This window comes from Mercurialis annua, linkage group LG1-X (assembly GCF_937616625.2).
Source record: "Mercurialis annua linkage group LG1-X, ddMerAnnu1.2, whole genome shotgun sequence".
NCBI classification, from domain to species: domain Eukaryota; kingdom Viridiplantae; phylum Streptophyta; class Magnoliopsida; order Malpighiales; family Euphorbiaceae; genus Mercurialis; species Mercurialis annua.
This window is the reverse complement of record NC_065570.1, coordinates 11,812,902-11,829,807: the sequence shown is the minus strand read 5'-3', so window position 1 is coordinate 11,829,807 and position 16,906 is coordinate 11,812,902. Positions and strand designations below refer to the sequence as shown.

General features: G+C 30.9%; 1 protein-coding gene across 1 annotated transcript; it reads right to left on the bottom strand.

Annotated features, from left to right (window-relative positions):
* Positions 1-5,876: 5,876 nt before the first annotated feature.
* On the bottom strand, positions 5,877-10,319 carry LOC126664328 (uncharacterized). Its single transcript, XM_050356677.2, has 4 exons — positions 10,096-10,319; positions 8,012-9,808; positions 7,085-7,271; positions 5,877-6,827 (listed from the first exon to the last, which is right to left on the bottom strand). Exons 2-4 carry the CDS (start codon positions 9,803-9,805, stop codon positions 6,220-6,222), a joined length of 2,589 nt encoding a protein of 862 aa, XP_050212634.1. The 5' UTR covers positions 9,806-9,808; positions 10,096-10,319; the 3' UTR covers positions 5,877-6,219.
* Between the last annotated feature and the right edge of the window lie 6,587 nt (positions 10,320-16,906).

Below are 16,906 nucleotides of genomic sequence, written 5' to 3'. Positions count from 1 at the left end.
ATAGTACATCTTAAATACAAATAATACATATTAAATATAACTTTAATGGTACATCTTAAAATATACCAAAAATATATATTAAATACATAAATAATATCTCTCTCTGCTACTGTAATCTAGAATATTAAATACACTATTGTGCCATCAATTATATAAAAAATAGAGCAAAAATCAGAAAATATTTGAATAGATATCATGTAATGTGTACAAAATATACAAACAATACGTTTTTGATACACTATTTATACATAATGCATATCAAAATACACAAATAATACATATTAAATTTAATTTTAATAGTCCATCTATTTTAATATAAAAATTACAATATATAAATTTTACATCAAACATGTATCTATAATATATCATAAGTTAACGCTTATGTTATAAAAAAATTACAATTTTAAAAAAATTTAGTCTGCAATGTATCATAAGAGGGAATGCTTTACTCATGGTTTCATTTTCTAACACGCTCTCGAGCGTAATAATTAAATTGACTTGTGATCAAAAATGAACTAGCGTTAGCATATAATTATCACTTGTATGAGCTACTTCACTAGTTTAAAAATCGATTGATGTATCTACGATGTATTAAAGATGTATCGGTAATGTAATATTGATGTATTTATGATGTATGTATCTAAAATGTACCGGTGGTACATCTATGGCGTATTAGGTGATGTATCTATAATGTATCATTGATGTATCCAAAAAAAAAAAGATGAACTAATAACAATATAATGTCGTACGTCATAATATAATGTCGTCATAAAAAAAGATGAACTAATAACAATATAATCGCAAACTAGGACTTGAGTAGTTCATTGCAATAAAAACAAGTAATGTTAAAGCATCAATAATGTATTATTGATATATCAATAATGTATCTACAATATACCGGTGGTACATCTATGGCGTATCAGGTGATGTATCTATAATATATCATTGATGTATCCAATATGTATATACATGATATATAATAAAAAAAGATGAACTAATAACAATATAATGTCGTCATAAAATTTATCACAAACTGAAGCTAATCTTTGAGTTTATATAAAAAAATATAAACATTTTACATAATACATATACATATTAAATATAATTTTAATACTTGTATGGGCTAGTTCACTAGTATAAAAATCAATCGATGTATCAACAATATATAATTAATGTATTATTGATGTATTTACGATGTATCAGTAATGTATTTATAATGTACTGGTGGTATATCTATGACGTATCAGGTGATGTATCTATAATGTATCATTGATGTATCTAATATGTATATACATGATCTATAAATAAGAAAGATGAACCAATAACAATATAATGTCGTCATAAAATTTATGGCTGAACACATAGTTTCATCTCAAACCGGGTTTCAAGTACCACCAGTTGAAATCAAGAATTTAGTGGCTACTGCTATTCCAATAATCAAAATAATATATGAGCTCTACAGATGTACCATACAAGTTGTGAAAAAAAAAACAATATTATCAATTAAGAAAAATTGCTATTGAATCGATATGATAATATGAGGGTTTTAAAACTTGATCAGGACCAACTTATTAAATCGATATGTTTGCGTTATGCTCTCTACCATATTCTTGTTTTCAATCGCCATTTTCTCTACAAATCCGACAGCTCTTAAACTATTTCCCTCTACTAAATCACTTTCAAAACTCTTCGCCATCCATTCTTCCCAAAACCCAAAACAAAAAAATAGTGGTAATTATGGGGGCATGAGACTAGAAGACGGTTGATGCTAAGTTGACCAAGTCGAGACTTGATTCTTGGATTTCTTCTAGGATTTTTGGCATCCGTAGAGCTCGTATTCAATTCAACATTAATTATGTCCTTATTTCTGTGAATGGCAAGGTTGTTGATAAGCTTAGACATCGGTTTTATTTTTTATTTCTCTGTAAAAAGAAAAACAAAGCCATGAAAGAATAATAATATAGAAAAATAAGGCGGGTTATTGATTCTGGGAGTCATTGTACTTTCTCAAAGTTGCAAAATGGTCACCGAACAATTTTCTATTCCAAAATGGTCATTGTACTTTGTGATTAGTAACTTCGGCGATCACGAAATGAAATTCGGTGACATTTGTCCTACGTGGCTTGCCGGAAGCTTACTCACACCTTCCTCTTTGTCATGCCATTGTCGATATCACTCTTATTTTTCTACATCATCATCTTTTTCCCTAATTTTTTAAACATTTTCCGACAAAAAGAAAAGTGTGAGTCAGCTTCCGGCAAGCCACATAGGACAAAAGTCACCGGATTTTATTTAGTGATCGCCGGAAGTTACTAATCACAAAGTACAATGACTATTTTGGAACAAAAAATTGTTCGGTGACCATTTTACAACTTTGGAAAAGTATAATGACTCTCAGAATCAATAACCCAAAATAAGCAAATATCAAAATTGCATGAAAGAAATGGCAAGGTTGTTGATGAGCTTGGACTTCAATTTTATGTTTTATTTCTCTGTAAAAAGAAAAACAAAGCCATAAAAGAAAAATAATATAAAAAAATAAGGCAAATTCTAAAATTGGATGAAAGATCAGAATGAACAAAAAATACACAAAATTAACAATTTATTTAAAATATCCAACAAAACTGGAAATCAAAATGAAACCCACTTGTCCAAAAAATAATGAAATGAAAAACAAGAACATCTTGATTGTTTATTATTGTTAATAAAAAAATACCCACCATAAGTGTTTGATTTTATTTTTTAAAAGAAATTAGATATAAAAACAAGAAAAAATGGTATAGAAAGTATTTAAAAATCTAAGAAAAGAGTAAGGAAGAAGAAGGACGGGGATGTGAAGGTAATCGAGGGAGCAAGAGTCAGAGGAAGTCTGTCTCGTCCGAAAAATTGCATTTTTTTTATTAATTTTTTTTTAAAACCTAATCAGTAAGAACCCTAGAAAATGGTAAGAGTTAAGGGAAGAAGAAAGTGTAAGTTACATGTGTTGATCTTTCAGAAAAAAATAAATCAAACTGACAGGTGTAGCATAAAGATACATCACGTATGACATGTTAACATTTCTCATTATTAGATAATAAATGCAAACCAAAAATTAGCATTGATGAAAGAAAATTAGAAACTTAGCATATTTGTAATAAAGACCCGTTTATAGCCCAATCTTGTAATTCTTCCAATTTTGAAAGATTCGGTTATAACTGAGAAAATCCTCAAACGTTTGATATTTTATTGGAATTAATGCTTAAAAAAATAGCGCACTTATTTTTATTTTTAATTATATTTTAAATTAATTTTAAATAAAAGGTAGTGATGAATTCTATAAAAATATTTAGATAGATTAAAAATATTACTCGTTATTAGATCATGATCGAAAGTAAAGTACATTTCATATGCATGTAGGTCGTGATATTCTCACCTATATATACTCAATATTGATTAATCAAATATATGTTTTTAATATAATATCAGAGTGGGTCTAGCACAAATTCTTAGATATTTGGTTGTTCGTCTAGAAGTCTAGTCCTAGCGGCCAGATCTAGTGTCGTTGCTACGTATTAGATCAAGTTATAATTTTAGGGGAAGTTTCAATTTCAAGTGGAAACTGGATGTACTATCCTGATTGCATTTGAGGGAAAGTGTAAAAAATAATTTCATATTGCTTAAAAATATAAATATAAATAGATTTATAAATGTAGGGGTTCAGCCATCTATTAATTAATAATAATTATTAGGTTATGGTTGAACGTAAAGCGCAATTTATTTATATATGGATTTTCATATTTTCACCTATATATAATTGATGTAGTATGCCTTTGATCCGGTGGATTAATGATAGGAGTAAAATACTCCTATGTTTTATAGTTGTTTTCGTATGCTTTCGTTATGTTTTATCATGCTTTTTGTGTGTTTCGGATGCCTTATTGCATGTGCGAGTATTGTAGGAAAATTGGAGCATTACAAAGTCTTTTAGGCCTAAAAGAAACAAGAATCAACGAATCGGAGAAAGGGCGAAGTATTGGATCGAAAAGATGGTAAAGCACATTCGAGAATCTGACCTGCTGCACTAATTGACGAATTTGGACCAGTTAGAAGCTTCCAATGAATTTGTGTTCTTCATAAGAGTTGAAGTAGACATCCTAAGATTTCCAATGGTTCAAGAACCAACTCATTTGGACGTTTCTGCACTGAGATATGAAGTTTTGAAGTTCGTGGTCGTGCAGCACAAAGGGCGTCTCGAATCAAGACACAAATATTCCTTCACGGAACTTCCATCTCGAATCGAAACACTCTCCCAAGCTTCAGTGTCTCGATTCGAGCCAAGGTTTAGAAAAAAGGGTATATGGCTTGTTGCACATTGCCATTTTGGGCCCAACACTCTTGTAGTTAATGTTTTTATTTCCTCTTTTGTCTAGTATTATAAATACAACATTATCTCATTTTTAGGGTAGACAACAATTTGCATCATTTAGTTCTCTTTGTAGTTGTCTCTTTTAGTTAGGAGTAGAATAGTTTTAGTGTTTTATGCCTTCATAACTTCCACCATTGTTATGGTTATTGAAGCTTTTATTGCTATATAAGAACAAGATCTTTATATTGAATGCAAGCTATTGATTACTCTTCATTATCTTATGATCTATTGTTCTTCATATTCAATTAAGGTAACTTTTCTATACTCTTTAATGTTTAGTGTATTGTTTATTGCTGTGTTGAGAACTTAACCACCTGTTGCTAAGCCCCTTGTTGTGGGATTGATATGATAGCCTAGGATTGTATGATTGGTTGGTTCACATTGTTGTTTAATTATGTTTCAATCTTGTTGTTTATTGCTTGCTTAGGATTGGTTACCCTAATCATGTTTGGAATGTGATTAACGCACCGAGAGGTGGTTAATTAGATTTACTAATACGATTGAAAATCTAGAATAGAGCACCGCGAGGGCGGGTTTGATCCTAAGTGGCCTTAAAGTTGATTGATTAATTGCTAGTTGATTAGTTGATTGTGCCTTCTAACACGAGCGTGAGCTCGGTATTGGTTAGGTGATTAGGTAGCGGTTTTGTTGTTCTTTAAGGCTCGAGAGAGCGGGAATGACACTTTAGGCTTAATTCGGCCCTTAAACTACTTCTTATTGACCAACCATGAATGCATGACTTAGCTGTGATTGCCAACCCTTTGACGTTTCCTCTTATTGAGTTAAATAATTGTTAATTTAGTTGTTAATTGCAAGTTAATGTTTAGTTGAATTTTTAGTTGTTTAATTGATACTTGAAATCAATCTCTTGCTTTTCGAAATTTCACAATCGATTTCACTCACTTTCAACCTCTCATATTTGTGGGTTCGACAACCCGGACTTAAAATTGAAGGTGACACGAAACTTCTAGGTAAGGGCATTGGCTAGGGATGGGGGCAGTAAACCAGGACCATTGGCACCAATGCATTGAAACTGACTAATGATTAGTACAGTAGGTGCTGCCATGATGCACATGCCGCATCAATAAAGGCAGTAGTGTACTCCCCAACAGGACAAAACAAGGAGCTCATAGCCTGAAGGTCATTGTTTTCAAAATGGAGCTAGTGGCCCAATAGACTCAGTTTGCCACAGCATCCGTGGACTAACCTATCATATTATAACACATTATTTTAAAAACTGATTATAGCAATTCCACTGCAACTCTAATTTTTAGTGAAGAATCAAACCGGACTAATCTCTGGTTCATAATCAAATCCAGCTGAACCAACAGATCCAGTTCTTCAAAGACTTTCAAGCAGGCTAGTAAAGTAGTTATACTATGAAATTGCACAACTTCAAGAAATAATTGGTGTGTTACGGAGTGATTGCTATTTGCTAGCTTAATTATTACTGCTGTTATTATCTACGAAATAGAAGGGCCAGAAGACTTGATTGATGTAAAATCGTTTGTCTAAATAGCTGCATATTAAACAGCTTAAGCATCAGAACATATTTAGTTACTGGTACTGCATTTGAATACCTGTAGAAATTGCCAAGGCCAAGCCGGCTTGGGCAGTGTCAAACTTCTACTTGGATACAGACTCGGGCTTATAGATTCAAGCTCATTCTTGCTCAGCGCAGCGCTTTCCATGATCAGCGTTCTGGAGTTTATCGAGTTAGGAATTATACCAAATTTAATAGTAATCTACTAAAGATATGACATTGCATTGCTTCATTTTTTTCATTTCTGTATATACTTTGGCATCCTAAGTCTCTATACTGCTACAATCTCTTTTAGTAATTCTTCTATCAGCAATCTCTCAATGTCTCTACCGACTGCATCAATATCGCCTTTCGACTCCAACCACTCTGAGTCAGTTACCAGATCATTCTCTACTTCGACCTTGGTTGTTTGCTTGTCTTGGTTAGCAAGCAACTTACGGATGCCATCCTTAAGACCAAGATTACTCCATTTGGGAACCATTGCTCTTGTAGGCATCACCCAAGGATGTGGATCCGCTAATTGTTGGTAAACTCCCTGTAGAGCTGAATTTACTCGGTCAAATAGCAATTTCCTTTCAGACCTTGGCCAAGAGTTTAGACTGAGATGCTTCTTCTCCAGGGCTTCAAATACAAGGGAATTCACTGGATATTCTGAAGAATGACATGATGCCATGAAGGTATCAGGATCAGCATCACTGATACCGGATTCTAGTAATACATCAACTACATATGAAAATTCTCTGCTCTCTTCAACTTTTCCTTCCTCTTCGTAGAATCCGAGAAAGCCTTCTTCAACTTCTTCATCACTTGAGATGAGCATGGTTCCCTCTTCATATGCTTCTGACTCCAATTTTAGTAGCTGAAGCTGCATTCGAAGGCCTATACCATAAAATAACAACAAATAAATTAAATTTGAACATTTGGCGATATTAGAAATTATAATTAACTGTTTGACTATCACTCTAAGAACCCTCTATAGTGCAAGTTACACATTTGAAAAAGCACAATAAAATATAGAGTTGAAAATCTATCATTTTTACATACCAAGAGAATAAAATTACCAAATGCATCGACTCAACTTCCCCCAGAACCCAATGATCAATTAAAAGAAATGAAGAATGATTTTGCCGGATTACCTTGTAGGTCAGCAGAAAGACTCTCGAAGCATTCCGAACTAGAAGATATATCATCTGGAAATGGAGTTTCCAGAACTGAAACAGGACTTGGCTGCTCAGCTTCTTTAGAGCTTTCCAGAGATTCTAGCACAGCTGCAGAATGCTGCACAGGAACTGAGCCTTCCTCATGTGCCGCATTTGACAGTTCCTGAAACCAAATACTTTAGGTTTAATCATCAATGTAACTGTAGCATCATCAATATAATTGACGGCTCATGCATGACTTACATATCATTGAGCATAGATAACATGTTGAATAATTCTGTCCGAGAATTTTTAATTATTCCAGGAGAAATCACTTACCACAAAATATATTTCAAATGATTCTACAATATGAAAATTTTGACAGAAGCTTGTGTAATTGCACCATCAAGGAGAGAAAGAAATTGTATATTGCTTGGAAGCCAATCTCATTCGGTTACTTTTGTCCACAAATAAGTCCAATTTTCATCCAAAGGCTTAAAGATGGATACAGATGCACATGAACTTGACCATATGAATAACATGATGTGCAGTTTGCCCATGCAACACTAGGAAAAAGTCTGATGGCATTCTCATACTATTGTTTGAATCCGATACTACTCATATCCTTTAATTTTATTCCTACATTAAATCACTTCTTGCACAAGTTACCTAATCATTTCTCTACGTTTTTATCCTTTTTACTTTTTGCTGCTTTGAAATATATGAGTTGAATAAAGTTGAGCTAAATCTTCTAGAAATCTTTAACTTTATACAAAAGTAGAGCTAAGGTGCTCAATGGGTTCAAACTAAAGTTCAGGGCGCAACAAGACTTGATACAACAAGTAAGGACTAAGTCATTTAAGTAATAGTATGTGTTGTGCATATATAGTTAACAAGGAGCATCAAAAAACGCTAAAAGCAAACCTGCGAACTTAAGACATCTGGTTCTCCAGAAGAGGGATCACCCACTATTTCTCGGTCAGTTGTCGAATCCACCACAGTTTCAGATATTAAATTTGCATCTGTAAGGACAATATCAGATGGCTTGGAAACCAAATGATGTTGTGTAGACACCTCCCGGATATTCTTTTGTGGAGACAAACTACTACAATCACTCCAACTGTCTTCAAAGAAATGAGATCTCCTAATATGTGACCTTGACTTTCTAGAAGATGAAGCTTCTCGCTGATTAAAATTACTCTTTACTGACTTAATTCTCGGCTTTTGCGTCACTTCTTTCAGTAGATAACTGTCGTTGTAACGAGTCTCCCTGCGCATGCCTGTTCTCGGACTGCCATTATTAGTAAATGAAGCAGGAACAGACTTAGATCTAGAAAGAGTGCGAACATGTTCATCCTTCCAACCATCCCTACTGCAAATACCCAAAGGTTCAACCCATCCTGCTGGTCTATCATGGCCTATATATTTTTCAGCTGGCCTCCCCTCAATATCAGGCGTAGCAAGCATTTCACCTAGAGTGCTACTGTTACGGCCAACGCCCATATCAAATGACCTGTGAGTAATTTTCCACCTTTCTGAGAGTCTCTTCCTAGCCTCCCTGCTCACAGATGATTCAGCAGAGCGAGATGGCGAAGGCCTATATCGGTTGATTCGGCCACTAGCATTCCTAGAAATCGCTGCGGGCACATCTAATTCATTAGCTGATTCATTGTCAGACCTGTTTGATGAACTCTCATCTCCAGCATATCCTCTAAACCCGGAAGTTGAGAACTTTAGAGAACCATCTTCTAGACTACTTCTCATTTGCCTGGTGATCTCCTTAGCTATTTCTCTAGACTCTCTAGACTTATATCTTGGAAGCAATGCATCATTCTGAAACCTATCGTTTCCACATGTTTTTGCCTCCCCGTTAATGCTTGAAAGTTCCGCGCTAGCATTCTGCGATTTACCAAAGTTTGGTTTCAGCACAACAATCCTTGTAGGAGTTACAGAAGACTCATTTTTCTGTGACTTAAGTTGATCTTCAACAGCATATTTACAGTAGGGCTGACCGAGAGGATCACTATGATTTTTCCTAAAATTCTTCCACGCGGTTTCTGTATCACGATTGTACCCTAGACCATTTCCTTCGCGCTCTGGTTCACGCGATGACTTCATAACCGATACACGACCACAATGAGGTGAGGTAGGGGTTGCCCGCAAATCGTGCAGATGCTTTGTGAACAATGAATTAGGCTGCTCAAGGTATTTCAGCAGAAGATCGTTGTTGGACTCTAAATCATCAACAGCAACATGAAACTCTCTCGAATCATGAAAACTTCCCTCCGTCGAAAGACGCCCGACATCCAAGAACTTCTTCTTAACAAATGCCATCTCAGCTTCACTGTGGATTCTGCTACCAGTTACCCGCCGTGAGGAACTATTCATCTCCATTTTTCCTGTATCCAAAACTTCAAACACATCTTTAAATTCTTGTTCCTCCTTCGAGCTCTTCCTCGATGAGCGGCGGCTACACGATGTGCTACTCTTCTGAGACTTTTCAGATATTGCTGCCCTCTGTACATAGTTATGAGACGAGCTCTTTGGTTGTTTGTGAGACAGCTGATGAGGTGGCAACCCGTCGAAGCCCATCAATCGGGCAATAACACCCGGCGACTTCTTTTTAAATTCAGCATCTCTAGACATCTCTTCAGCTAATAATTTCTTTATCGGCGTGCCGGTTGCTTGCTTTGAAGATCTCCGCCCCAGTTCATACATTGACTGCACCACCCAAAAATGTCTAATCATATAAAATTGTACATCAAAGAACTTGTACAAGTAAATAAATAGCTCAAATAGTATAAGCGCGACAACATTCTGCCATATTCGTGCCCAATTATATACAAAACAAACTCAGAAATTAGTTTGCAAAAAGAAAATAGAAAAAACATGTGCAATGAGTAAGAAACCTAGATCGGAAATTCTGAAAAAAAAACACCGGAAAAAACCCTAACAAACACACACACAGTAACAATTAAACAAGCAGAAGAACAAAACAAACAGCTTACTCTCAGTTACAAACACGCATTCTGCGTGTCCGCCGGATCTTAATCAAAAAGTAGACTGAGAAAAACGGCGGAGGTCGGAGGACGGAGGCGGAGGGCGGCGACGGAGAGAGAAAGGTCCGTTAGAAGAGAGAGAAAGGAAGGAGAGGAGGTATTTTTGTGTTTTTGAATGTTCAAAAATGAGTAAATGAGAGACTGACGTGCACACAGAAGCGCGGGCAAGTGGTATTATTGTTATTTCTACATTTAATATTTTAGCCTATGTTATTATTAGCTTTGGACCGTCACTGTATTCACAGGTGTTTCTTTATCCTTACTGCCACGTGTACGGATGATTTGGCGCTTTTATTCGGCGTCGTTTAATTGTTTTTTTTTAGGGGTCACGCAATCCAGCCATGCTCCGTCCCGATCCTAGTGGAGGATGGTTCAGGAAACCTTGTCTTGTCTTAGTCCTCCTAACCTCTTATCATTCTTCTTGGCAATATACATATATCTCTTTTTAGAAAAAATAATATTAAATCTACGATCAAAAAAAGTTTATAATATTAAATCATGCTTAAAAGTATCATAAATAGGGGGAGTATGTATACTGAATTAACTGAAAAATCAAACTAAACCAAAAATTAAATTTAATTGAATTCGGCTCGGTTCAAACTAAATTTTAGATAATAAAAAAACTAAAGAAAAAAAAATAAACTACATAATATATTATAATTTATTAAGAAATAGCATTGTTTTTGAAAAGCAAATATATCATGTATGAATCAAAAAAATAGCTCTAAATTTTTTTATTAAGCCAATAATTAATAGGGGTATTTGAAAAAAAAAATAAGGTCCTTTTTTGTAATTTAAATCTAACGTTTAAAATATTACAAAATAAATTATAACTTTTTTAATTTTTGCATTTCGTAATCCAAACTATTTTCTGGCCATTATTTGCATATGTTGCAGCCATAGTATTAGCATATTAAATCCTAACTTTTATTTGCAAATAAAATCTCAACTTTTGATAATTTTTGCAATCTGTAGCCTAAAAAAGATGATAAAATAGCTGAAATTCGAGATGAGGTTACAAAACGCAAAACTTAAAAAAATTAAAAGTTATTTTGTAACGTTTTAAACATTAAATTTAAATTTAAAAAAAAATAAAATGTTAAAATTTGTTTTTCAAATACCCCATTCAATATATGTAAATCAACAACATCAATAAATTTTCATAAAAAAAACATCTATATACTTATATAATTGAGAGGACCAACGGAGCGTTCTCATTGATTCTCACAAAATAGAGCATTCTGGTAGTCTCCAATTTTTTTAAACTACTTATTCTAATTTAATTATTTTAGATAAATTGTTATCATGAATTTAATTTAAATTAGTATTATAATATATATAGATAAGTATTCAATAGTTGAGTTGTTGAGAAAGTGATAAGTTTCAAGTTAAATACAATTCGTCAAATTTCAATCTATATAAACTCTACCGATGTACTTTTAATTTACATGAATAATTCTATTCAGCAATTCTATTCAGCAATTTTATTCTAACTACTGGTGCGATTAATATTTCAAGAAGGTATCATATTTTTTTTACAGCAAATCTTATATATAATAGAGATAACTTGCATATAGTGTGAACAGTTAGTATTGTTTTGTTCATTATGAGTGTGCTATATACACATATCTAATCTCCTTGCAATGATGAATGGAACACGTACCCACTAATATATGGTATAGTCATAGACTAACTCAAATCTAAGTCCCTTGCTAGAAAGTATGCATATGTTAGTTAATTTCCCTTAGCATTAGATTAGTAAATGTACGCGTGTATAATTATTAAAAACCTTCATTAATTAGTTGAACACAATTAAGATTAGGACTAAGAATAATTACTTTAAAATTGGTAGGTAGAGGATCATACCTCCAGAAGATATTGTGCTAAATCGTCACGCGTTTTTTTATTTCTCTTAAGAGCTAATTAATGATCTATTAGATAATTTTTCTTTTACGACGAGACTCATAATTGTAGCTAATTTAAAGTGTTGCACCCCAGTTATAAATTAATAAATTACTTTAGATAGTGACTTAAAGATAAGATACTTTAAGGTAAAAATTGATTTCATTCCACTCATAATTTTTAAAAATTAATTTCATCTAATTTCTATAATATTCATTCTAATCATATCAATTTATTATTTATTATTTATTATATTGATAGATTCAGGGTGCTTTATTTTCAAATTATGAAAAATTCAAAATCATTCTTGAAAATCATTCGAAAAATAACTATAACTTTTTAAAATTTCATTACAAAATTATATATAATATAAAAAAACTCAATATATTAATATTAAAATATATACTCTATTTATTCGTAGGAAAAATAGTACTATTAGAATTCGTCACTATAAAGCATTATGATGAGAAGGAAAATAAATATGCAACTTTTACCAGTGTAATAATTAAACACATGTTTTCTAATAGAAAATGAACAATAATCTTTTTATTATCAATCGTAAAAAAAATCAAACTGCATAAGAAAATTTTATAAATATTGTAAATTATTGATTATTATGGTATCCAGCCCATATTTATTATGAGAAGTAGCATCATGTATAAAACTCTAATACAAAAAAAATATAAGAATATAAAATGAAAAAAATATATATTATAAATATTCATATACTTTAGAAAAATTTATTACAAAAACTATTAGAATGTATTTTTATTTTATTTAATATTATTAGTTTCCATACTATTTATTATAATTATTTTGGCATTCTATTAATTTTTTAAATAAAAATATTACTGTTTATATAGAATATGAAATTGATTTCGCGCAAATGCGCGAGCCTACGACTAGTCAATAAATAAACAGAAAAAAGTCGCCAAATCACATAGACCACCTTTTGCAACAGATAGTGTTATATTTAGACTTAATGGCAAAAAAAATCCAAACTTTTACGACTTGTTGCAATTATATCCAAACCTTTTAATTTTTGCAATAATATCCAAATTGCATTATTTTGTTGCAATAATATCCAAATTGCATTATTTTGTTGCAAATAATATCCAAATTACACTTTTTATGTGAATTTTTTTGAGTTTTTTGTCATTTTATGGGACTTTTACTATATTATTATACATCAAATATAATAATAGCCTAATATCTTAATTGAAAACAACAAGTTTAGCTCTCAATTTGACTATTATTGCTACAAAAAATGCAATTTGGATATTATTGCAACAACAAAAATGCAATTTGAATATTATTGCAAAAATTAAAAGGTTTGGATATAATTGCAACAAATCGTAAAGGTTTGGGTTTTTTTTACCATTAGGCCTTATATTTATTGGTTCAAATGATTAAATGTATTTTTAGTATAAATTGATAATTTCATCTTTTATTTTAGGTTAAATATGTCTAAAATCCCTCTACTTAATTTTTTATTTTGGAAGTCGTTCTGTTCCAATTTGCCCTTTCTTCTTTCTTTTATAATGATTTTTCCGACGTAAACGTCCCTTGATGGATGTTAATGCAGAAATGTATTTCACTCTCTGTTATTATAGTATTAGATTTTATCTACTAATTTGTTTTAGTAATATATTATATATCAAAACATTAATATTATTCATAATAAAAATTCAAAATTATGCCTAATGTAAAAAAAACATTAATGTAAATAAAACAAACAAAATAAAATTATTATTGTAATAAAAAAATTAAAATGATATTATTTTAATACAAGTAGTTTTAATACCGCCATATCGTCTAAATATGGGTAATTTACACCAATCGTGTCTAAACTATTTTTTTCCATAAATATTCTGAAACTTACAAATGGAGTGTAGCTCAAATTGTATAGGTGTTGGGTATCAAACTATTAGGTCGTGGTCTAAATTCTCACACGACACGAGCACTCACCCTGCCTAATTATCAAAATAAAAACTTATCTAAAATTCATTAACCAATGAGTTATAATTAAAAAAATATAAACGTTGGGCAACAAACTGTTAGATCGTGGGATCAATCCACCCACAAGCGTTCCTCTTTTTTAATTATATATATGAAAAATCATCCTGAAATTTAAATAATTTCAAATGTTTTTAACTTTTTATTTAATAATTTAATTGTCCATGTTCCAAATTGCTTTCTAGTTTTGTTAATATTTTATGATTTTCACCATGTATGATAGTCTATTTAGTAACATATCGACAACATAAAATTATTTTAAATTATTATAATTTTAATTTTTTTTAAATCCATAAAAAATCTTCCAAGAATGTAATTTTTTTTACTTTGATTGTTTAACGAGTTCAATAAAAAAAATTGGAATTTAATATGAATTCAATAGATTTTAAGTTGATTTATATATCCCCGAACATTTTTTTTAAATTTAAGCAACATATAATAAAAGTTTAGCAGAATTAGAAATTTTTTAGGGTTATTGTCATAGAATATCATCACCTTCTGTGATTTCTTCTGTTTAAGTGTATTTTATTAAACGCATCACTTCATATTTCAGTCTTTCTAAATTTTCCTGCTATAATCCAATGCCGTTTTGGGCGTTTTTTTTTCTACAAAAACAATATCGTTTTGACCTTCTTTGAATGACTAAACAACATCTGATAAAAAGTTGGACTTTTGAGCTAAAAAATAGAAAATTGGAATATGGAGTGTCGTGTTTGATAAGATGTGCTTAAATAAAAAAAACATGAAAAATAAAAATCTAAATTTTTACGTTCAAATTAAAATTAAGAGAAACAATAAGCTTCGATAAAAACAGTTTAAAAATGGTTAGCGTAAATTATTCTTTAAATGCTACTCTCTCCCGGTTTATAATATTTGTCACATTTGAAAATTTCTTTTGGTAGCTTTGAAAAAGTATTTATTGCTATTTTTTTAAATTTTTAATAATAAATAATTTAATAAAATTAAAAAAATTAATTAAATATAAAATTAGTATAATTAATAAGGACAATTTAATAAAAATATATATAAATTAAAATATATTTTTAATTTTAATCTATATAAAATGATTAAATGTGACAAATATTATATAACGGAGCAAAGCAATATTAGGTATGGTTTAGACTGAATTACTGTATTTTGGTAGGAAACCTTTATTTCAGTGTCCAAAACAAGAAGGCAGAGTTATATAAAAGATAGCATCATCATAACAATTAACAACCACATCATTGTTGTCTTCAATCCCTAAGTTAAAGTTAGATTAAAATTATGATCTTTGCATTCCTTCAAAAATGATGATTGAACTTGTTTTCTTATAGTTACTCCATCTTCTTCAATGCTTTTCCATATGGAATCCAATGGTCATAGGAGCATGTGAAAGTATAAATTTTATTAGACCCACCACTCTTAAAAAGTTCATGCATGAGACCATCTATTTAATCATCAGTTTTACAAAAAAAAAAAATTATTATAATTTGCCTCTTCAATTAGCTGAGCTATAACAGCCATTTGTATTGAAAAATTATTAACTAATTAATATAGTTTTGGTTAATATTTAGTTAAAAATATCAATACCATTGTAAATGAAAAATTTATTATCTAACATGATAGAACTTGGTTCATTTAAAAATAGCTAAATCTATTTTAAGGTCTCTTAACTATACGTTTTTGGTTCATCAGGTCCTTCAACTTTTATTTAGCTTCCTCAAGTCTCTAACTTTTATTTTTTGGTTCATCAGATCCCTCAATTTATATTTGATTTTCTCAAATCTCTAAACTTTCGTTTTTTGTTTCCTTAGATTCTTAAACTTTTGTTTTTTTACTTTATTAAGTCCTTAAATGGATCTCCCTTTAAGGACCTACTGAACCAAAAAAAACAAAAATTTAGGGATTTGAGAAAGTCAAATAGAAGTTGAGGGATCAGATGAATTAAAAAATAAAAGTTTAGAGACCTGAAAAAGCCAAATAAAAGTTGAGGGACCTGATGAACCAAAATTATATAATTTAGGAACCTTAAAATAGTTTAGCCTTTAAAAATCACTCATTCAAATTAGCCATAGATAAAGATGTTTCGTACTTTTTACATAATGATTTGAAGGATAAATTTTTTTAAAAAAATGTGTTGAATTTAAATTAATTATTTTAATCAATGGTTAGAGCATATTCACATAAATTTTCTGATATTTATTTTATTCAACGGTTTGAATCTTATGTGGATCTTTAACTAAGCTGATCACATAAAACACTTTCTTAAAATGATGGCACTAGAACAACCTTATTTGCTAAATTTTTATACATTTAATTTAGATATTTTAAAGTGCGCAGATGATGGAGTGAAGTGAACTTAAAAATTTCTGTATAAAATGGTTAGCAAGTGGGATTTATACAAGTTAGAATGGTGAAAGAATCTCCGTTTTTAGCGGTGTCTTTGTTTGTCAAATGACGCCGTTTTATTCAAGGCAAAGCAACAATTATAGAAAAGCAGCAGTAATTCCGGACCTTGCTATCTAAGGAAGAGACAAACACCTCATCAATTCTTTGCCACATTTGTTCTTTTCGCATAATTTTGTTTTATTATTATTATAGGAAGTTGAATGTTGAAAATGGATTCAAATATAAACTCAAAATGGTGTCGTTTTTTTTCCCTTATCATACTTAATGCTTTAAAATTACTAGTCTTTTTTGATAAAAATTCAATAACGGTTTATTTTGTCTTTTGAATTTTGTACAAAAAATTAAATAAGACTAGATTCATAGTTTTGGACAAAACATCATCAAAATCGATATTTTAGCTCGTTTTACCTTCCAATTGAAGTGGCCAAAAATTATTATAGCATAATATAGA

Coding starts and splice junctions, on each gene's coding strand:
- LOC126664328 (XM_050356677.2), bottom strand. CDS start 9,805: ATGTATGAACTGGGGCGGAGATCTTCAAAGCAAGCAACCGGCACGCCG. Junction 7,272..8,011: donor CAGATGTCTTAAGTTCGCAG/GTTTGCTTTTAG, acceptor ATTTGGTTTCAG/GAACTGTCAAATGCGGCACA. Junction 6,828..7,084: donor TCTTTCTGCTGACCTACAAG/GTAATCCGGCAA, acceptor TTTATGGTATAG/GCCTTCGAATGCAGCTTCAG.